This window comes from Diuraphis noxia, unplaced genomic scaffold, assembly GCF_037042655.1.
Source record: "Diuraphis noxia isolate RWA-SAM2 unplaced genomic scaffold, SU_Dnox_SAM2 contig0001, whole genome shotgun sequence".
Classification (NCBI taxonomy): domain Eukaryota; kingdom Metazoa; phylum Arthropoda; class Insecta; order Hemiptera; family Aphididae; genus Diuraphis; species Diuraphis noxia.
In genome coordinates, this window is record NW_028301711.1 from 76,295,284 (window position 1) to 76,320,631 (window position 25,348).

Consider the following 25,348-nt stretch of genomic DNA (forward strand, 5'->3'; position numbering starts at 1 on the left):
TTTCGTATTATTCATTGTTTGTGATACCTAGCATAAATAAGTACAATTTGGAATATTTTTTTTTCATTGATAGGTTACTATCATTTTTAATATTTTTGTGAATGAATATGTTTCAATAAAATTATACAGTATTTAATAACAACTATTTTTTTTCATCCAACATCAGCTTCTAATAAAAATATATTTAACGATAGGTATTGCAAACTTAATCATGAAAATGAATAAGCATATAAAGTTATATACCTAATTGCTGTAAATATGCTATAAAATGTAATACCTAAGACATTAACACCTAACCTATAGAATAATCGGAATAATAAAATAACTTTATTTATAATGTCTCGAATGTAATAAACAAATCTGAATGATTTTTAAGTATCGAAACAATACTTTTAAAGTATATTTCAAAATTATATTCAAATCTAACATATTATGTTAATCAATTAGGTACTAAAAATTGTAATATTTTATTGCATTAGTAGGTTAAGTATACATATTTTGTATTTTTTTCTCGTAATAATATTGACAAAAATAAAATTTTATATAAGATTAGGTTAGTATTTAGCGACACGATAATGTTGTGAGCTAAGTAAAAAAAAAAGGCTTTACGACATGAGCGTGTACCTATATTAACAGAAATCTAAACGTTTCCGTTTAATATGTGTTAAAATTTTGGTATTCTTTATAAAAGGATCAAATGAATGGACCAAATCGTTAGAAAAGGGTATCAATTGATTGAGAAAATGCTTAACTGCTATTATAATTTTCATTGGGATTGATGATTAGTAATTAAGTTATGTGCAAAAAATAGTAAATATTTCATATTACTTTTGCCACTGTATATGCTCAAGGGCGCATTTAGGGGGGGATGGAAAGGGGCAAGGTGGCAAATTTACAATAGCGGCAGTTTTTGTACCTAAATATTTATTAAAAATTATGATAATATATAAAAATAATCTCCTTACACTTTACAGTATACACTATAGTGTTGGCCAACGATATCAATAATTCGATACGGTATCATCGATATCCTGGGTATTTTCCGAATAATTTCGATATCGATATCTAAAAATAATTATCGAAAATATCGCGGTATCGGCTCTGAACAATGAAGTTGACGGATAACTAGATAATAAATTATAACAAATTGCCATTTATTTCAAAGAAATAGTTCACCACACTAAACAATTTACTCTAAATTCAGTGCCGGTTGTTAACTTGCGGCGAGACCTCGTAATCAGGGGCGTCATTTGGGGGTTGGCAGGGTGTGCGGTTGCACCCCTTACTTTTAGAATGTTACAATTGGCCTGCGCCTTGCTGAAGCCTAAAATAATGCACGAGCCACGAATGCACAATTATTTATATGATTAAAATCAAATAGTAATAACCGGTCTATGGAAATAATTGAATGCAGGATAATATACATATACGTATGTAGGTATCTATATCTGTTTTTATATGGCCTGGTGATATTTCAAAATGGCCTGCTTGAAACTTCGCACACCCGAAAAAAACCTGAAATGACGCCCCTGCTTGTAATTATTTTAAATGAAATTTATTATTAATAAATTATTTATTTATTTAAAATAAATACTCAATGAATACTTTTCAGTTAGTACAAAATAATTTATAAATGATAATTAATTTACAGTCATAATATATTTATATATTAATATAATGTATTATATACTTTTAATATTATGCTTTTAATAAACTAAATGATATAAAATGTAACTTGTAATTATTGTATAAAAATTTAAATAAATATGATATCGATTATTAACAATATATTGTTGGCCAACACTAATACACTAACACAGTGGTCGGCAACCTTTTTTGACGGAAGAGCCAAAAGTTACAATGTACAAAAATTTTCTGACTTTAAATAGCCACTAAAAATTGTCATAATATTTTTAAAATAATTTTATTTTTAAATTTTAATTGCTATAATAATACAATTTCACAGTTATTAATTAATCGGTTTCATCAAGAGCGATATATTAAGATCAATATTTATAAAGAGTTACATCAATGGGAATATTGGCTTTACATGTCTTTTGAAAGTTTTGTTAAGTCTGGCTCATAAGTTGTTGTTTTAAGTATCAAATTATTGTTATGTATTATTTCATATTTTCAAAAGCACCAAAACTAATACAATATAAATTATATTATAATATTATAAAATATTGTTTTTGAACATAATATATTAATTTTTTTATGGGTACTGGAGAGTTGCGACTTAAGATCCAAAGAGCTGCAGGTTGCCGAACCCTGCACTAACACTATACAGATTGTAGGTATATAATATTTTGGATTATAAATTTATAATTTTGTAATTTGTTCTAAAGTAATGTTAGCCGTTAGGTACGAAGTTCAACAAACAATTTCAGGTTTGTTATGTTATAAATACCGACTACCTATGAAAACCCAAATCTATTATAATTACGATGGCGAGAAAATTGATATCGTATTACGTATGTAGTAGACATCAAGATAGAGAAGAATACTGGAGCGCGTACTAGACACCAAAAAAGGTCAGCTGGTTAAAATGTTATCCCCACCACCGTACGGCAAAAAATAATACACTAATGAGTAGTGACTGAGATGGAGGCCGATCTTCCAAAAACATACTATGTGATAGTGGAACTAACCTAAAATTATTTCTTTTACAGCTGTAAAGATGCTATATTATCAAAAGGTATACATTTTAGCCGGTATTTGAAAAAAAAAAGGCGGGGAAAAAAACCTGAAATGAAATCTCCGAAAAAATATTATGATCTTTAATTAGAATATTTAATTTGTATGTACATATTGATATTATAAGCCATACCTATACCATAGAATATTATAGAAGCGACACTCTCGGGTGGCCAATTTTAATGAGTCTAGAATATTTCATGACCTTGAAGTTGTTCGTAACTTCTTATCTTACCGCCAAGCTTACAACATCATTCCTGTTGATAATTGTAAGACATTTCAGTCAGAGAATTCAGTACATACCCCCAATTCATCATCAATTTTTTAAAAACTTGACTAATAATCCTATAAACACTAAAAATAATGGTGCTCCCAGAGAAGATGATCAAACAGAAGATAATGTTGAGGCTTCTGAGATAGATTTATGCAATTTGTATGACACTGATGAAGATTGAAAATATTTAAAAAATATAATATGGTAAAAGACTGACATGCAATTAATATTGTGATTAATAGTGTTATAATATTAATTTGTTATTTTTATTTTTAATTATTAAAACATTACCTATTATTATTATTATTTAATTTGAAAAAATGGTTTATTTCTTAACTACTATGGTCAAAGACTGACATACAATAAATATTGTGATTAATAATGTTATAATATTAATTTGTTATTTTTATTGTTTTTATTTTGTAATTATTAAAACATTACCTATTATTATTATTATTATTAAACTTTAAAAAATTGTTTATTTCTTAACTATGGTCAAAGACTGGCATACTAATATTGTGATTATTTAATATTAATAAATTTTATAATTCTATACATTTAATTACCTTTAGTCTTAAGTTTTTATATTTGTTTCACTTATACCTCTTTACTTCAAAGGAATTATACAATATTGTGCATTTGAAGTAAAGGGGTATAAGTGAGATCAAAGGTCAAACAATTGTCCTTATATCAAACATTTTTAGTTCAAATTTCACAATATCACATAAAATAAACTTTTATATATGTACAGATAACAATTTAATCATTAAATTAAATAACATCCTTTATTGCGATTTGAGAGAATGTGTTAACTTTGAACTTGATTATTACGAAATACAAATAATGTCAATACACCCCTTGTGTTCTAGGTGCCTCATATATAATATATAATATTATAATTATTTATTCTAAGGTAGTATGCAGTGACCTTTTTTTTAAACTTTGGCGGGATGGTGACCATCCGATGGCCTCGAGCGGTCCGTTTCAGCGATAAAAGCGTTCCTAACATCATGCCTTACCGCCGAGCTTAAACATCAATAAGTCCGCCCCGAAATAAAAACAATTAATGTGGAGGGGCGAGTGTCGCTTCTATAATATTCTATGCCTATACAGTTGTCCCAAATATTTTGTATACTTACAATACTTACATAATATATACTTTATTAACTATATTTTTAGGATGTTTGTAGTACTTCTAATTTCTATCACGATTTAAGATATACTGATTACACATCGAATAATGATAAGGAGACCGTCCAAATGAATTACTATATCAGCTGTGGAACTACTGGCGCAATCTAACGATAAATGTATTCAACCGATATATAGAAAAGTATATCTGTATATTGCGGGACATCGTTATAAATGTTACAAAAGTACGTTTTGGATTGTTGAGTTTTCAACTAAATTCTGCTAGATGGCGCCAATCAGTAGTTCCACAGCTGATTTGGAGACTGTGTTTATTTATTTATTAACAAATCGTGTTTAAAATTTCCACTGAATTTTTACGTATATGGGTATTTAGAAAATAATATATCTAAAATTATAAAACCTGATTTTGGTAAGAAATTCAGAATCCTACTATTATTATATGTTCAATAACTATTAAGATTATACTATTATCCCAATTCCCATTGAGTTTTTGTTATAGTAGAGTAGCATAATACGTGGTAACATTCAATTATTTAAAGTTAAAGTATCTCCATTGTTCAACACGACAACACGTACCAGTGATAATTTAAAATATTGTTTTATTATAATGAAAATAATGGAGAGTTACAATGAAGATGTGTTGCATGACCATACATATGTTGATACTGGTCTAATTGCATTAGACCGTCACATAATTGATCTCAATTATTATATAGCACAGAAGTATTCATACTTTTCCATCCCAAGGCCCCTTTGAGTCTTCACAAAATGTTGACGGCTCCCAAATTAAAAATGACAAAAAAATCAATGTTTATATTAATGTAATTTATATTTTATACTTATTATTTATTTACCATATTAAACACACCTATAAAAAAATTATAAATAAGTAGTTATTGTGGAAAAAAATATAACAAAATATTTTATGTTTAGTCTTAGGAAATATAACTCAATAAAATAACAAATCAATATTACTTATTACTAGATTTTTAGTGAGATGGATGCGCTTGCTTATGCTTCATAATATGTTCAAATCATGGCTCAAGCTTGGAAATATCTCATCTCCTTCTCAACGTTCACTTTTTTCAGTTTGTTTTAATTACAGCTAACGCAGAAAACCCGTTCTCACAGAGGTACAAAGTTGCAAAAGGTGTTAAATTTTTCAAAGCATTGGTGGCCAATTCGGTGTATTGTAGTTTCACATGCGTCCCAAATTGTGTTAACGACGATGATCTGAACATGGTCTTCATTGTGGAATCTGATGTTACATCGATCCACTGTTCTTGTTCAATAGATGACAAATTTTTTGGAAGGTCAGCACTGAAAGGATCTTTGGTCCAATTTTGTTGTTGAGTATTTTGTGGAAAATAGTGTTCGAAATGAATTTTGAGGTTAGATAAGTGGTCAATGAACTCATTTTTGACGATATCATTCAAGTTAATATAATTTTCTTTTAGAAATGTATAGAGCATAGGAAAGCAGTCATTAAAAGTGTTGTCTTCTATTTTTGTCTTCCATAAAACTAATTTTCCATATTTTGGAAAATATTTTATCCAAAAAACCTAATAGTACTTACTTTATTATTAAAACATTTTAACAGCCGGATGCCGAATCGCCTTGTCAGTGGATTCCTGTCGAAGAGCTGTCGACCAACACACTATTTCTACACTGCTAATTATTCAAGGGTTCACAACACATCACACACTAAATGAGACACGGGGTTCCTATGATCACCGTGTTTCATCCAATCTAAAAGAGTCTGTAACTTGGAATGTCGAAGGTCAGTTCAGCATAATTAAAGTAAAATATTATACTCTAGTGTGTTCTTGAATACCATTTAACTGTAACTCTGGTATCTCAGGATTGTACAGTCTTATAAATTTTTTCCTTAATTTACTTATAAATATTACTATTGTTATTCAAAAAAAAAAAAATTACATAAATAATTATGTATAACATAATTAAATATAACATTAAATTCTATTTTTAGAATGAACATTGAATTCGGTAGTACATGTATAAGTTTACTTAATTCTACTGCTTTGCTAACAAGAATATTTAAATTTTTAATACACTTTGTATTTGTGAGGTTCTGAGGTACTACTCCTTTGTTCTCGATTTGCTGTTGTAGATGTTTCAGGTTTTCCTCAATTCGCTGCTGTTGTATTTTAAACTTTTCAGTGTACGATTAGTTTCTGTTGTCTCCATTTCCGATATTCTCGTTCTATCGTGTATAAGGTTCAGATTTTTTAATTTGTTTTTACCTAACTCTATTATATTATCTACAATGAAGTCAATGTTAATTCTTGAGCTCATTCCATTAATTACGTTTGCAACGGTTAACAGCACTTCCCAATCCACGTCGACTATTATTTGCTGTCTGTTGATCATAGTCAATGGCTATCATCAAACTTCAATAGTTCGATTCTATTTCATATGGGTATTGTAGTGTTGCTCTGTAGGCTGTTGTATAAAAGGTTTACATATGCTCGAGAATACTTAGTTTTCTGAATAATCTGTACAGCACTTTGCTGTTTTTTAATAGTGAGACATTAATGTATCGTATTCTGCTAATTGTTCGTTTAGGTTCACGTAAACTACTAAATCCCTAGTGAAATGATATAGACCAACTTGGGCATAGGACACGTAATAAAGTTCTTGATGTTCGGTGTTGGAGTTATCGCCAACTTAGATGTTGATGGTTTGTCTTGATTATCTGATTCAATTGTTCTTTGTGGTTGTGCATGTCCAACCGTGGTAATTGCAAAGATCCTGAAAATAGTTTAACAAGAACACTTAATTTCTTTCGTAGAATGGTTTTAATAAATTTCTGTGCGGAGTGACTGGTCTGTTTTTCTTCAATATCGTTATATTCGGAGAATCCTGGTTAGTTTCTATTACCTAATAGGGTCCTTTTTTCTTGGATAAGAACTCGGTCACCTATACTTATTGTTAGAGGTGATATTTTCTGATCGTAACGTTCTTTGGATTTCTGTTTGGAATCGTAGAGGTGTGTTTTTGCTTGAGCTTGAGGTTCTTGCGTTTTCTTTTTTTTTAACTTGAAATAGTAATCGTTATAATTGTATTGAGGTTCTGTATTTTTCATAATTGAATTTGGTACTGTTATTGGATGCCCATATACTAGTTGGTTAGGTTAGTACTTTGTGGAAGTGTGAGTCGTAGAGTTAAGGCAGAACATTTCAAATGGGAAACGTGTGTCCCTGCGGGTTCTTTTTGACAAAACTGCGTAAGTATTCTGCTAATGTATGGTGACCCCGTTCTAGAGAACCATTACTCTGAGAATGGTAAGGACTGGTGGATATCTAATTAATTTTTAACAGTTGACACACTTCCTTGAATCCTTTGCTTAAAAATTCGGAGCCACAGTCTGTTATGAGGCTATGAAGAAGACCATGTAGACACACAAATTGAGTCACAAAAAACTTAACAACTGTGTTTGCTTCGTGATTCGGCATCGGAGCTACTCACGCGAACTTCGAAAAGTCATCTTGTTGTGTAAGAATAAATACATTTCCATTGTACGATTTCGTTAGGGGTCCTACAATATCCATATATATCTTTTCGAAGAGTCTGGATGCTGTAGTGGTTATCATCATTGGCTTTCGGGCAGTTTGATTGGATGACTTGTTGACGCATTCCCGAATATATTTTTTTATTTGTTTCCGCATTACCTTCCAATTATGATATTGATAGATATATTATTTTAATAGTTTTACATAAATATTTGTACAGATTATAAAATAATTATGTTAAATTTATTTATTTACTTCTCAGATTAACTATATTTTTTTTTTTCTTTTGACGTGTGTATAAAATGTAATGAAAAAGAGTATATAAATTAATAATTAGTGATTGTCAGGTAAATATCATCATCCTGAAAGCAAATAATATTATTAGATAACTGGAATGTAATATACTTATATAAGTTTAAAATACTTTACTTGTTTATTAAAACCAGCTATTTTATTTATATAAAGGTGCATTTCACGGGCTTCGACTAGGTGCTATAATATTATCCTCTTCAAGTTGCTTCATTTGCTTATTTATCTCTTCTTTATGTCGATGAGGTAAATGGTACGGCCTTTCGTGGATTGGTTGGGTGGTAGCTGGATTGTTTACCTCGTGAAAAATGTGGTTTTGTACGAAATGGAACATACCTACGAAATTGCCTTGTTGTATAGCATTTAAAAGTGCAAAAGTATATGAATATGGCAGTTATTATATACCTGTAGATGGTAGATGTTTTGTGTGTGGATCAACTTTTAAAGGGATTGTCTCAGATAAACCATCTGCAAATTCAAGGTAATTTTATTTTGTTAAATATTTCTATTAAATAATCACTAATTTCCTAAAACAATTTTTTATCTCATTAAGGGTTATTATGCAATGTACATTTTCTGGAAACTTTGAAATACTCGTAGAACACAGGATGTTAAAAAACGTCGATTAATAGGCCCTGCTATAGATTAAGCATTGAAGTCAGTAGTAGATGATAAAATTTCTTGTGAAACATACAGAGAGAATGAAGCAGTGCGCCTGCTGAATATTGGTGAGTGTTAGAATTAAATACTTGTACAAATTGGATCAATAAACTATTTTTTTAAGCACTTTTAGCCCTCTTTCATTATTTTAAATACAACTGTTGGATTTTTTTATTTAACTATATCATATTGGTTTTATGGTTCTACGACAATTGAGCGAAAGAAATTGAGCGAACGTAAATGAGCGAATGAAAAAGAGCGAATAAAAATATGAGCGAATACATATTGAGCAAAAAAATAAATATTATACACAGGTTTTTGAAATAATGAGTGTTGTTTGATAAAAGTATCACCTTGTGTATATTATATACACATTTTTGAAATAATGTGTGTTGTTTGATAAAAGGATGACCGTTTATATATTATATACGTTATATATTTTCGTCTTTAAACATTTTATACCAACGTTTTACTAACAATGTGAAACTACAGTGAAATATTTTTGGATTCGAAAAGTTCACGATAACGATTCAATAAGATTATGTTTATGATAATGGGTCGTTATAAATACAGTCGATTACAGCACCAAAGTGTTATCATTTTTATTTTATCAGTGTTATCACAATAATATGATAGTGTCACCAACATTAATATAATACTATAATTATAATTATAATCTTAGTTCTCAGTGGTTCTAATTCGTTAATTAACTCAATTAAGTATAATAAAAAATATAAAATAAAAAATCACAATAATAAATACAAATTAGGTTAGGTTTAATTAGTCTTTTGATTTAGGTCTTAGGTCTTTTATGTGTTTTCGGTAAATCTAATAATACTGTTGAACTACGTTTTTTAGGTAGCAGTGTTAAACCATTATGCTTTATAACCATTTTATTATGGACATTATTTAAAGTATCTAGTTCTTTTGACAATTCTGGATGTTGTTTTTCGTCTATGATGTAAGTTAAATCAATCATTTTCTTAAGTAATTCTCGACATTGGGCTGGTATATTTGAAATATTTTCATTGGTTCTATTAATCATTGGATTAATTGAGGTAATGGCATTTTCATTATTTTCATTTAAAACTGTGACACTGTTTTGAATTTTGATTTCATGATCTGTATTATTAGTAATTGAATACCGAGGATCAGATGATATGAAAACATTATTTTGAAATTGTTGTGGTAAATCTTCAAACGAACATCCTGGTACATAAATAAATAATGCAATCACATGTTTACATGGCCAATGATATTTTTTAAAATCTAAACATGTACAACTGGGTAATTGAAAATTTACTATATATGAGGAAGAGTCACTTTCACTCTTTACTTCGAACAATAATTTATCCATCTCTAATTTTTTAATTTTTTTTTCATTATAGATATTCTGAGCTGTAGCATATCGTGAATATACATAAATAATGGAGTAGAATCTCAAAATAAACTTTTAAAGAGTTTTTATTTAAAAATGCAGACTGACAAGTCTTTAAATAGTATGTATATTAGAAAATATAATTGAACAGTTTTTACCACAAAGTTTAAGTAAATATCAGACAAAAAATTACAAACTTTCATCATATTATAAACAAATATTGTTCGCACTAGGAGCTCCTGTCTCTGCGGTTAGCACCTAGAACTCGCACACCCTGGACTAGATACAATGAGCTAATAAATATAATAAATGTACAAGATAATTATAACAACAATATACAAATGGTTTATTACACATGAATAACAATATTAATTTAACCGAGGGTGGAGAGGAGCGTCTCTCCGGCAGTGTTACCAACCTGGGGCAGAGGGACATAACAGCGTGAACAGGTTGACGAAGTCCGAACAAATATCAAATAAAATACCTTCATTTTTACACGGACGACCAGAAACGTTTGTTAAACATGTATATTCACGATATGCTATAGCTCAGAATATCTATCATGAAAAAAAAAATTAAAAAATTAGAGATGGATAAATTATTGATCGAAGTAAAGAGTAAAAGTGACTTCCTCATATCTAGTAAATTTTCAATTACCCAGTTGTACATGTTTAGATTTTAAAAAACATCATTGGCCATGTAAACATGTATGTGCATTATTTATTTATGTACCAGGATGTTCGTTTGAAGATTTACTACAAACATTTTTGAAACAGTGTTACAGTTTTAAATGAAAATAATGAAAATGCCATTACCTCTATTAATCCAAATTCGAGTACCAATGAAAATATTTCAAATATACCAGCCCAATGTCGAGAATTGAAAATAATCGATTTAACTTACATCATAGACGAAACACGAAAAACAACATCTAAATAAAAAGACTAATTTAACCTAACCTAATTTGTATTATTATAATATTTAACATGACAAAATAAATTTTGTAATAATTTAAAAATAATTATTAATAATAATTTAATAATAATTTATTTTGTCAAGTAAGATTTAGGTATTTAGATATAGGCGACACTATCAGGTGATACCTTATTATGTGATAACAATGATAAATAAAAATGATAACACTTTGGTGCTGTAATCGACTGTATTTATCGGAAGCCGATAGTTGTTCGAAAAATGATAAGACATTTTTATCATTAACCTCCTACAATTCCTACATGTACACCAACGTAACCGAAAAAAATTTCTCAATTTGAATTTTGAATTTAGTGCAATAAATAAATACTAATACCATTGATTATATATAGTATGTATATATTATATATACTATGTATAATCAATGCTAATACAAAGAAATAAAAATAAGGTACATTACGTGTCAAAATGTTAACTTTAAATGTTAATTTTTTTAATTTGTGTTTTAACATTCTCTTATTCTACCTTTCTACCTATTACTCAATGGAAAGTGCAATTTTTAAATAATAATTTAAATGTATAATATTATAATAATTAATATTACCTACCTAATATGTAACTTATATATATATATATGTCAATGTGTGCATGTTGGAAAATTAAGTATTAAACATTGTATAAAAATTTATATTACGCAAACTTAGCCTAATGATGAAAATACCTTCTAATGCGTTATAATTTTTTATTTATTTAAATGTAATGCGATAATTTATAAAATAAAAATATATATTTCACTAAATGATATTGATTTTTAATCTTTTTTGTATTATAACGTATAATACATATACCACAGGTTCACAGCAGTACCTACAGATTTGAAAAATAAAAACTATAAACAGAGTAAAGCTCTGCTGTAGGTACATAGACTTTCCTTTAATTGTTTTATTTTGATTTTCCTGAACTATATTAACTAATAGTAATTTTTTACTTTTGATCCCCCAAAGTACCAACTAGATTATTATTATATGATGCATATAATACATATTGTAATATATAGATCTACTTATTTTGAAAAGTATTTAAAATATGTACTTAGTAAATAAAATCATTTATTTTTATAAAACATATTTTACACTTTATAAATTAATTGAACAATGAAGTTAAACCTAACTGAACTGAGCATTATTCACTTGTGTTGTAATGTAGAAACTACAAAATTACAAGTGTAAACTTACGGTAAATTAAATGAGATCATTTTTAATAAATCTGGACTATCTATATGGTTAGGTTAAGTGCTTTTACTTAAGTAAAATAATCAAGACAGATTATTAATTTATTTTTACATTTAAAACTAGGAATAGTTTTTCAAGATATACAAACAAAAAATATACATAAAAAATAATTGACACGGAAAAATATTAATAAAATACTATGATATCTCTGCTTAAAATCTAAAATGCTGTTTCATATTTAATTAATTTAATAAGATAGTAGTTGATAGATGTTCAGACAGTTCAGTGTTATTTGTTACATAATTTGTATTATGTAATATTAATAATATATATTATGGATTCATACTCAGTGCAGCACATATATGAAATGTCAAATTAATTACAATGTAAAAAAAAAATATTATGTTGGTAACATGAAAATTTCAGAATTATCGTATCCGAGGCTCTTATCATTTTTCGAACAACTACCCTGCACCCTGTATTTATAACGACCCTATGATAAGTATGTCATATGTCAGTTTTGACAAGATGTTCTTTAAATGTGAGCGTACGATCCAATGTTATTCCCAAGTATTTCGGCGTGAAGTTGTGCTTTAATTGTACTCCTTGGAATGTCACTTTCAACTCTTCTCTAGCCTTTTTGTTGTTTAGGTGAAAAGCACATACTTCAGTCTTGGTAGGGTTTGGTTTTAAACGCCATTTGGAGAAGTATTTGTTCATAGTGTTGAGGTCTTCAGTAAGTGCTTTCCCGCCATCCTCTAAATCAGTGCTTTGATAAGCAATAGCAATATCGTCCGCGTATTGGAACTTAAGCCCTTTCGTAACAGGTAGTTCATATATATATATATATAAGTTAAATAGAGTCGGAGCAAGTACCGAACCCTGGGGAAGACCATTGAGTACTGTGCGCCAATTGCTTTCCTTATTACCCAAAAATACTTTGAAGCGGCGGTTCGTGAGCATTCTATCTAGGAGTGTGAATAATTTCTTGCATGGGATGACCTTGGCGAACTTATTCAAAAGACCGTCTCTCCATACTGTGTCATACGCCGCTGACAAATCAATGAACGCTACACTAGTTTTAAATTTCCTTTGGAATCCAGATTCTATCAGAGTTGTGAGCGCTAGCACTTGCTCCTCACATCCTCGGTATTCCCTAAATCCAGCCTGTTCTATTGGTATCACGTCTTCAATATATGGTTGTATACGTTCTAAAAACATTCTTTCTAAAATCTTATACGTAACGCTCAGTAATGATATAGGTCGGTAATCTGCGGCTTCGTGGCCATCTTTCCCGGGTTTTAGTAACGCAATCACTTTCGCTGTTTTAAATTGTTTTGGTAGTTTTGCAGTATCTATAATATCATTATAAAACATAGTTAGCCAGGTATAAGTTCTCGGTCCTGCGAATTTAAAAAACTCAGAATATATCCCATCGAAGCCCGCAGCTTTGTTTATTTTGGTTTTCTTTATTGCGTTGCATACATCATTTTGTGTAAAAGCAGCGTCCAGTGTTGGATGCGGCATTAGCAATTTCCTGTGATTTCTTAATTCTGTTTTTATTAATCGTTTATGCTCTTTGTCTACTGGAAGTTTTCCAACGCTTTTTAATCTGGTTGCTACACTATTTGGTCTTAAGGTATGCTGACCTTTCGTGGTACTATTTGAGGTGCCTAATTTTTTCATTAGGCTCCATGCTTTATGGCTGGAGTGGGTAAAGTCTAGATTTTCTGTCTTTTCATGCCATCTTTGTTTTCTTATTGAATTTAAGTTGTTAATTAATATTTGCTTTGCTTTTAATTAATGCTATGTTATTATCTTTTGACCTTTGAAACTCCGCATACAGTTCATTACACGTTTCGTCCCAGCCTGGGATGAACTGCTTCCTGAAGCCCCTAGGAATATGCTTTTTCGCTATCATTTTTATCGCTCCCACGAATCGATCATAACATTCTGCCTTTGCTGGGATCCATTGTATTAGGTGATCTAGTTCCTTGGCGAATTCAGTCCAGTTGGCTTTCCTGAAATTCCATCTTGGTTTTGGGATTGATCTAATTATTGGTATTTTTAGGCCATATTCTAAGACCACCGGTCGATGCTGGCTGTGAGGAAAATCACAGAGAATACGGCGCGATGCCAGTTGTTTACTATCATTTGGAGGTTTCAATATTATGCTTAGATCTGGCGTGTACTCCTTCAGCCATCTTGCTGATCGAAAAGTTCCCTTATCCTTTATGCTGAAGACAAGTTCCATATTCATTGTGTCTAGCCATTCATATAATATATCTCCGTTTTCATCATTTTCCTCGTAGCCCCACGCCATATTATGGCTGTTAAAGTCACCCACATAAATAGCTGGGTGTTCAAAGGTTTTCATTGGATTACTCTCCCATTTGTTGTTTGGAGGTTTATACACATTCGTTACAGTAATACTACCTATTTTCGTGGATAGTACTTGGGTGTTTCCTGAGTTGGCTTTGTGAACTACCATCGTATCATCGATGTTTTCTTTTACATACGTAGCTATGCCATACTGCTTGTGGTGTATCGCTCCAATTACTATATATCCTGCGATGTAGCCTCTTTTTTGAAGGTCATTGTCATCTTTCGTGTGTGTTTCTTGCAAGGCAATTACATCTATTCTTTCCTTGTTCATGATTTTAGTTAGAACTTCACACTTCGCTTTAGAAATTCCTTCAATGTTGAAGTGACAGATCCTAAGATCTTCACCAACATTAAGCGTCAAGTGGTCCTTAAAAGGACCGTTTACAGTTGGCATTACTGCCGTTTGCTGCTGATGATTTGAAATGCTGGGCATCAGCGCCTGGTGGTGGTATTGATACGTTAATTATTTGCTTGATCTCGTGGATTTTAGCAAATTAACGTATGCAGGGAGGGCTACGAGCAAGCTACCACCTTCCTCCCCAGTTTTTGTATTAATTGAATGAACTAAAATTAATTTGATATTTACGCGAGTTAGATGGATGGTCATTTGAATGAAGTTCATCGAAACTTGTACTTGATGGAAATTTCCTAAAATATTAAATACAGCTTAGATAATTATAATTACATAGATTTTATTTACTATATTTATTGAATTATTATATATTATTATATCTTTACTTGAGTTGATTACGGGATGGCTTGCACTAGAAGATTCATTATCACAACTTTTATTAGGACGTTCTAAAATAATAAAGAAAATTATACAATAATACATAATTTTATTTTTTATATTTATTGAATTATTATATTGTAATATACCTTTACTTAAGTTATTTACACAATGGAAGATTCATCATCATAACTTCTACTAGGCTGGATACGTTCTAAAATAATAAAAAAATTATAAATTATATAATATAGATTTTATTTTTTTACTGTCACTAAATCATGTAATATTATATATTATGGGATCTTTAGTTGGATCAGTTTCATAGTCAGTAGAAGATCCACTATTATTGTAGCTTAAACTTCGACAGACCTATTCTAAAATGTTAAAATATTATATGATTTTATTTTATTCTTATACTTATTATTGAAATATAAATGATATATCTTTACTTGAGTTAGTTACACAATGGCCACTGATGGAATGTTCATCATAACTTCTACTAGGCTGGAGATGTTCTAAAATAATAAAGAAAATTATATAATATAATATAGATTTTATTTTTTATATTTATTGAATTAATATATATTTACTTGACTGAGATGCAGAATGGCCACTGGAAGGTTCACAACTTGTACTTTTTTGGGAATGTTCTAAAATATTAAAATAAATTATATAATATATAGATTTCATTTTTTTTATTGACACTAAACTATGTAATATTATATATTATGAGATATTTACTTGAATCGGTTTCATAGTCAGTAGAAGATTCACTATTATTGTAGCTTAAACTTCGACAGCTCTTTTCTAAAATGTTAAAATATTATATGACTTTGATTTTATTCTTATATTTATTACCTATTGAATTATAATAAATGTTATAACTTTACTTGAGTTAGTTTGATGACCTTTAGATCGTTCGTCATAGATCGGACTTTGAAAATGTTCTAAAATATTGAATTTAAATTAAATTATCAAGATTATATAATTAGTATAAAATAGATTTTTTCCTACCTTCATAGTCATATGATACAGATTTGTTTACAGATGACCTATTTTTTTCATGTTCAGTTTTAGAAGTTAACTTTATTTGGTCTATATCTGCAGATGTATTGTTTCCACTTGAAGGTGGTTTTGGTATAGCAGGTACTTTAACTATTGTTAGTTTAGATGTTTTATCTTCATCACTCGACGACGATGAACTTAATTTTCTCTTTTTGTGTCTCAAATTTCGACTGAGCTTTTCTTGTTCAGCATCTGTTGCTAAGTCTGTATGAGTTTCAGCTTTTTTAAGTTTTTTGAATGCAACATCAAAATCATCTGTAGATTATTAACAATCAATGTAAAAATGATTAGTTTAAATTAAAAATACTTCTTTAAATTATTACCATAACTAGCAAGTATTTGAGTTTCAAACATAGGCCAGTTCTCATCAGGGATAACCATTTTTTTTTACTGCTTTTGTGTATGCATTTATTGATTTGAATGTTCCTTGAGTAGGCCAATAGCATTTTGTTTCATTTAAAAACCAATTTTTTGGGATAATTTGGATGCTGCCATCATAATCAAATTCAACTACGCTCCACATAATTTGGTTTTTTAAGATTGAGCCATTGAAATTATTGATGTAGGAAATTAGATCTGATAATAAAAATGTATTTACAAAATCAGCATTTTTTTTTGTACAAAGGGTATTTTTGGGTGCATATATTTAAATGATAATTGGAATAAAAATCCCCGGAAAAAAAATCCCCGTAAAAAAATCCCCGGTAAATAAAATCCCCAGAAAAAAAATCCCCGGAAAAAAAATCCCCAAAGCAACTATTTAGTATTTAAATTATAATAATAAAAATAATAATATTATCTTTATATACCTATATTATTAATTAACATATATCATTAAAATACGCAACAAATATGTAGTAAAAATCATTAATATATGCAACAAATATGCATTTACAAAATTTATATTTAAAAATTCAAAGTTGTACTTAGTATGAAAAAAATATAAAATAATAAAATATAAATGTATAAATAAATACATAAATATTACTGTTACCGTCCAAAATTTTCGCAAAATTTTCAATGAAATACGCAACAAATATGCATTTACGGTCAAATATGCAATATAAAAATTTAACAGAGAATACCAATTAGTAGAGCCCAAATTTTTTTGTTACGCCACTGATCCGGGATCTAATCATAAGAGTCGGAATGACTATAATACTATATAATATATATAACTTGAGTAGTATGTTTTGGGGCATTCTGGAGCTCCTCCCCCTTAAATTTTACATGTAAAAGCATAGGCTCCTCTGTATAGGCAATTCGTAGTACATGCTCCTCCCAAGCTCCTCCGAAACCGACAATAATTAAGCAATATAGGCAACCCGCAACATACATAAATTCATCACACGCCGCCAGATCCTACACGTGACCAACACATATTTTTCCCCTTCCCACATTACTTCCCCTTTTATTTCCCCTTATGAAATTTTTTTTAAATATAATATTCTGGTATACTATTATATTGATCCTTTGTGGTATTTTACGTATGAAAATATACACGATACCATATAGGAGACATTAGTCCACAATGACACCACCGCCACCACCGCCGCCACCACCATTGTTCGTTCATGCCACACACACACACAAATTCGCACATAGTTACAAGTACACACATTCCATTCTATCCATACCACCCTTTCTCACGCCTTTACCTCATTAACCGTCTACACACCTATAGAGACATATCTGAGTATTGTCGATGATTACAAGACAAAAAGTAGTGCATTAAGTAAAACGAAGCCAGTCCGTGTATTACCGTCTATGTGTATTGTTGTGTTTTGTCGTCTGAGTTCTAAAGTGTTTTTAAGTGTATTCAAATATTTTACAAATATTATAAAAATTTAATTATTTATTTTTCTTAAGCAAGCGCCGTAGTTCATTTTTCCACCACTAGTTTGATATTAGCTCATGCGTCAATAATTCGCTTAGATAAAACTATTTCACACTGTTATTTAAAGTACAAGATATTTGTCTATAATTCATTACATATCTATTCGTTGAAGAGTCAAGTCGTGTATAGTATTCTTCATTCCTAATCATACCTAATCATGTTCTCGTGTAGTGTATGTGATAAAACATTTACATTGATTAAAAATCTACACAGACATACCAAGTTGCATGATGTACCTAATAAAATTTCGTGCAGTATATGCTCAGAAATATTCACACGGAGAGATAACCTCATCAGACATAGGAAAGAAAAACATCGTAAGTATTTAACAATTTAATATATTTGTAAACAAGACGACTAAGTGTATCTTAGTAAAACTTAGTTTCATTACACTATCTAAATATAATATTATTTTAAATTATTTAACTATTAATATCATTTCTAGGCTCAAGCATTGTAATTCAACAAGAACCAACCATAACCAAGCGAGAAATTCAAGATTTCTTTAAACCAGCTGAACATATTTACGATTATAATGGTAAATATATCATTCATATGTTTATTCACCTCCTATGATATAACAATAATATAAATATATATATATATAATAAAATAATATTATGAACATCTCTCATATATACATATTTACCTACTAGTACTATTATTTCATAGTGTACAATAGTACGTATATATCTAAAATAATCTGATAATATTTCAAATAAACATATTTAAAGTTATAATTAGTTATTACTATTATTACGAACGCCAGCATGTGTAGGTATTACTGCTATAACCGAGAGCTCTATATCATTTTTGTTTTTGCTTTTACATATATAATTTATTTTTTATTTTTTATTTTTTATTTGAATTAAGCCTCGGCAACTATGGCCATTGGCAACAATGGGTTTAACTCTAAAATATTTACATGGTATAAGTTACATATTATATACTATTTATAAGGTTGGACTTAGTAATAAAGGTTATTATTTGTCGTATATTGTCTGGGTGAAGGGCATCTGACAGGATGTTTGAGATGCCTGCATAATATATTTATATTACATATAGCTTCACAACTATCTCCTTTTATTAATATATATTTTTAAAAATCGTATTTTCTATAATATGTTAAACATATCACTAAAATTTTTTAAATTCCTAATGTTTCTTTATAAAATTTTACTGAAAAAAAAAAATTTATTTATAACCATTTTATCTTTACACACATATTTTCTATAATGTTTATCAATACAATAGTAAATTATTTATTTTATTTCAGTTCCTTCGGCTTCAAATCGCAATGATCTTAAGCGTGTACATGAGGAAAATTCGAACGAAGCAGTAAATGCTAAAAAAACACGCATGACTATCGTTAAAACCCCCGGTTTTGTTAAGACTGGTTCATCGCTCTCTAATAAAATCATTTGGTATTATAAGAAAAATACAGATAATTTGAACAACTTCAGCGCATTTTTAGTATCATCGAAAAAAGACTTAATTCAATTACTTAAATCATCGTCGACAAAACATCCAATTAAATTCAACCTGAAACTGGAAGCAACGTACAGCCGGCCAAACGTAGAGAATTCAGCTGAGAACCGTGCGTTTAAAACTTCAGCTAAAGAAATGTTTATGAATACGGATATTGAGTCAATAGTAGAACAAGCGTTCGCAAAATTATTGACCGAAGAAGATGTTTATACATCTAAAGGAAGTGGATTTACTTTGGAAGCCATAGACGGCTTGTTATTAGGTGTATATAAATATACACCTATGGGTGGCTCATCGTTCATTCCGTTACCAAATTACATTAAGAATAAAAAAGCTGTTATCAATCCACAAAACTCAGACCAACAGTGCTTCAAGTGGGCAATCTTATCAAGATACGTTTCGGGTAAGGCCAAAAATCAAGTGGCTGAAAATTATACATCGCTCGAGGACAAATATAATTTCGATGGTTTAACATTCCCGACACCCATCACAGAAATAAAAAAATTTGAGAAAAATAACATGAACACGTCTGTCAATGTATTTGGATTAAAAAAAGAAAAGAATAAAAAACATATTATTTTCCCACTTAAAGTTGCGGATGAAGAAAAAAAAGATCATTTCGATCTACTATTAATTACCAACGGTGATAAAAGCCACTACACATATATATCAAATTTCTCACGACTAATACGCTCACAGAAAACTGCTCATCATGATAGTATCATTTTTTGCAAACGGTGCTTCACATCATTTGACACTCGACCCCGGAAAAATACGCTATGCGGACAAGCAGCACTTGATCAGCATAAATTGATATGCGGATCGCATAAACCTATCCTACCTCAGATGCCTGAGCCCGGTTCAATGTTGGAGTTTAGTGCATGGAACAAAACACAACGCCACCCCATAGTTATATATGCTGACTTCGAGGCGCTTCTAGTTAAATGTAACGAGAAAAAAGGAAAAAATACAACTGTAATTCAAAATCACGAGCCTATGAGTTATGGTTTTTTCATAAAGGCAGATGATCACATACCGAAAGAACTGCTTGAAGAATTTGAAATACCAACATCGCCAGTTATATACCGCGGAAGTAATCAAAATAAAGAGGTAGCAAAACATTTTGTACAAAGTATTGTGGAAATAGCAGAAAAAATATACAAACTGCTCAAAACCAACACACCAATTATAATGACACCGGAACAGCGATGCATACATGAATTATGTAAAGCATGTAATTTATGTAAAAAGGAATTTTCCAAAGAAAACCATAAAGTAGCTGATCATTGCCATCTATCGGGAAAATTTAGACAAAGTTTATGTAATTCATGTAATCTCAAGCTTCAACAACCAAATTTTGTACCGGTTTTCTTTCACAATTTAACCAACTATGATGCACACTTTTTGGTAACTGAGCTTGGATATGATACAAACACAATTTCTGTAATACCAAACAGCGAGGAGAAATTTATTTCGTTTTCGAAATATATCAACAACTCCTTCACAATCCGCTTTATAGATACATTTAGATTTATGTCCTCCAGTTTATCAAATTTAGCCAACAATTTAATAACACCAGACTTGGAGAAGTTCAGAGAGACGAGAAAACATTTTCCAATCGAAGACATGCCACTCGTTACTCGTAAAGGTGTTTACCCTTATGAGTATACGGATGGCTGGAGCAAACTGAAGGAAACACATCTGCCGAAGAAAACAGATTTTTACAGTACATTAACAGAAGAACACATTAAGGATGAGGAATATAAATTTGCAAAGACTGTTTGGAACCATTTCAACTGTCATACGCTTGGAGAGTATTCAGATCTGTATCTTAAAATCGACATCATGCTGTTAGCTGATGTGTTCGAGAACTTCCGAGACCTTTGTTTGACAACTTATAGCCTGGACCCGGCGTTCTACTATACTTGTCCAGGCTTTTCTTTTGATGCGATGTTGAAACATACTTCAATGAAGCTCGAACTACTTCATGACTATGATATGTTGCTGATGATCGAAAAAGGTAATGATATAATATTTTATAATATAATGTTATTATTTAATAATATATGATTTATTTTAGGTATACGTGGTGGTCTCACGCAAGCAAGTATGAGATACGCCAAAGCGAACCACAAAAAGACTCCAGATTATGACCAGGCAAATCCAAAATCATGGTTGATATACCAAGACTGTAAGTTTTTTGTAATTTTAATTTATTCAGTTAAATATATTTTTCTTAATTTAAGGCAATAACTTATATGGATGGGCCATGTCACAATACATGCCATACGGTGGGTTCAAATGGGTTGAACCAACACTCGACAAACTGAACAATTTGACTGATACTTCACCCATAGGAAGGATATACGAGGTGGATATATCCTATCCGCGAGAATTACATGATAAACACAACGACTTGCCTTTTCTACCACAGAACGGTATACCTACTGGTTCAAAAGTGAAAAAACTAATGGCAACATTAGAGTCCAAGAAAAATTATATTGTTCACTACCGTAATCTACAGCAAGCTATTAAAAACGGCCTTAAAGTAGATAAAGTAAGCGTTATTTTACAACAATTCTGCGATGAAGATATTTTTAACATTATAATATTTAAAGGTACATAGAGTCATTGAGTTTAATCAGTCGGAATGGTTGGCTGATTACATCAACCTGAACACTGAGTTACGCAAGAAGGCCACAAATGATTTCGAGAAAGATTTTTTTAAATTAATGAACAATGCAGTATTTGGTATGTTATTATAAATGATCATTTTTCATTTTTCATAACATTTTCTTATGATTTTCCAGGCAAGACGATGGAAAATGTACGCCAACGTATAAAAATTAAGTTAGTATCCAGTGAAAAGTGTTTGCAGAAACTTATAAATAAGTCAACGTTTAAGCACTGTACAACTTATAACGAGAATCTAGCAGCTGTATCGCTAGAGAATAAGGAAATTAAATTTGATAAGCCAATATATATAGGTAACTATTACACACACACACACACACACACACCACAAATATTATATTTTAATGTTATTAATTCCAAATTAATTGATTATTTGTTTATTATAGGTTTTGCGGTACTTGAAATAAGTAAAACTCTTATGTATGAGTATCATTACGATGTCATGCAAAAACATTATGGTAAAAAAATAGAACTCATGTATACAGATACAGGTAAATATTTTAAAACCAACTTTATTTTCTTATACTGACTAACATTAAGTTTTTAGATTCACTGGTGTACCATATTATTACGGACGACTTTTACCAGGACTTGGCAAATAACGTCAATTTGCTAGAACGGATGGACACAGCAAATCTCCCGAAAGACCATCCGTGTTACATTGCCGAGAGGAAAAAGATCCCAGGTTTGTTTTCCGACGAGACGGATGGACTCGTTATGACAGAGTTTTGTGCGTTACGGGCAAAATCATACGCATATATTCTACAAGGCAAGGAGAAGATCAAAGCCAAGGGAATCCGTGGGCACGTGGTCAAGAATTACATGACATTCGATGACCATAAGAAGTGCCTGTTTGATGACAGTGATTTAGACGTTTACCATCAAAATGTCTCCATACGTTCATTCAAACACCAGCTCAAGACCATTAAATCCAACAAATTAACTTATAATAACTATGATGATAAGAGGATTATACTCGAAGACAATATACATACCTACGCTCATGGGCATTATAAATTTGTTTGTTAATTGTATTCATAAAAAATATGTATATATGCAGTTTATTTTATAGTAATAAAAGTCTTATATCTTATTTCAAATCTTGTTATTATTTATATTTCCTTTATAGATTCATTTGTTTACATTTGAATCAACTTACATTGCAAAGATACATAATAGGGTAGAAATTTGAGAGTATGTCACAATGATATTTAATATACATATCATTAAATGTATACGTGTTTGATAAAATAATTAATAATAAAAATGAAACATGCCGAGTTTTTTTTTTCTTAGTACTAGTCGTTAATATAATTACTAATAATCACATACATATTTTATTAAATTCCATAATATAAATAGACATATTATATAAAAAATATATCATAATTTTGATAAAAGCAATAATAATTGACATACCTAGACAATGTTATCAAATTTGAATAAGTATGTTTTAAATTCATTGAAAACATCCTTATATAATACCCATATTGCTATTAAAAACATGCTCAAATAATTGTATTTTAGTAAATATATCGTAAATAACCTGATAATATTACAAGTATTTTTAAAAAACATACTTAAAGTACTCGAAAAGGTTAGTATTTTGAATTAGTATTAAAAATAATATGATACAATATATTATAGATCTATTGAAAAAATATCAACATAATAGCCATATTGTTATTAAAATAATTATATTATCTTAAATAATCTGTTTTTATCACAAATATTTTAAATAGGTAAGCCTAATTAAAGTACTCGAAAACACAAGTATTTTGAGTACCTATGGTAAAATATTTAAGGAATATTTTTAATATTTTTTACTTTAACCATGGCATTTATTTGATCGACATGCAATTAGTTAAAGGAAATGTCTACCATAGTGTTCTAAGTGTTCAGGTGCAAGCTATTAGTATTTCGATTTAAATATATAGTGGCTATTAAGAGTCTGCGACATCCTGGCGACACGGATGATTATTAGGCAGGTTGTATCTAATAGGAATTTATTTGATTGACGCATTGTTAGTTAATTAATATCGATACAGCGTTAAAATGATAATATTTATACCTAATTGCATATATTGTCTCCTAATGACAATACAGCGGCAGCCATTCGTACTTATAAATGTTTATTATGCAAAGAACTACATTTAGGTCAGACTGAGAAAATAAAATTTAAAAAATGAAAGTCCATGATTCATCATGACTACATCATCACACGGTGAAGATGAAGCAATCTTTCATTTTTTTTTTTTAATCACATTTTTTTTCTTTCTCAGTCTAACCTATAGGAGACTTACCTATTCTAACCTACACTAACATAGTGTAGTTTTGGAGGAGAATATATAGACGTAAAAACTTTATCTTCGCCGTGTGATGATGTAGTCATGATGAATCATGGACTTTCATTTTTTAAATTTTATTTTCTCAGTCTGACCTAAATGTAGTTCTTTGCATAATAAACATTTATAAGTACGAATGGCTGCCACTGTATTGTCATTAGGAGACAATATATGCAATTAGGTATAAATATTATCATTTTAACGCTGTATCGATATTAATTAACTAACAACGCGTCAATCAAATAAATTCCTATTAGATACAACCTGCCTAATAATCATCCGTGTCGCCAGGATGTCGCAGACTCTTAATAGCCACTATATATTTAAATCGAAATACTAATAGCTTGCACCTGAACACTTAGAACACTATGGTAGACATTTCCTTTAACTAATTGCATGTCGATCAAATAAATGCCATGGTTAAAGTAAAAAATATTAAAAATATTCCTTAAATATTTTACCATAGGTACTCAAAATACTTGTGTTTTCGAGTACTTTAATTAGGCTTACCTATTTAAAATATTTGTGATAAAAACAGATTATTTAAGATAATATAATTATTTTAATAACAATATG

At 29.8% G+C, this 25,348-nt stretch overlaps 2 protein-coding genes across 3 annotated transcripts; one reads left to right on the top strand and one right to left on the bottom strand.

The window, feature by feature from the left end:
* Positions 1-5,208: 5,208 nt before the first annotated feature.
* On the bottom strand, positions 5,209-5,595 carry LOC149061729 (zinc finger BED domain-containing protein 5-like). The gene has a single exon (XM_089215090.1). The coding sequence runs from the start codon at positions 5,593-5,595 to the stop codon at positions 5,209-5,211; it is 387 nt and encodes a 128-aa protein (XP_089071216.1).
* Positions 5,596-18,009: 12,414 nt separating this feature from the next.
* On the top strand, positions 18,010-23,527 carry LOC149061730 (uncharacterized). Of its 2 annotated transcripts, none has more exons than XM_089215827.1 (9): positions 18,010-18,562; positions 18,691-18,783; positions 19,522-21,753; positions 21,814-21,924; positions 21,980-22,290; positions 22,352-22,484; positions 22,544-22,720; positions 22,814-22,918; positions 22,975-23,527. In XM_089215827.1, the coding sequence occupies exons 1-9, from the start codon at positions 18,403-18,405 to the stop codon at positions 23,454-23,456; spliced, it is 3,804 nt and encodes a 1,267-aa protein (XP_089071953.1). In that variant the 5' UTR covers positions 18,010-18,402; the 3' UTR covers positions 23,457-23,527. The 2 variants fall into 2 exon arrangements, with proteins under 2 accessions (XP_089071953.1, XP_089071955.1); XM_089215829.1 differs by having other exon boundaries at positions 18,012-18,562; positions 22,968-23,178.
* Positions 23,528-25,348: the final 1,821 nt, after the last annotated feature.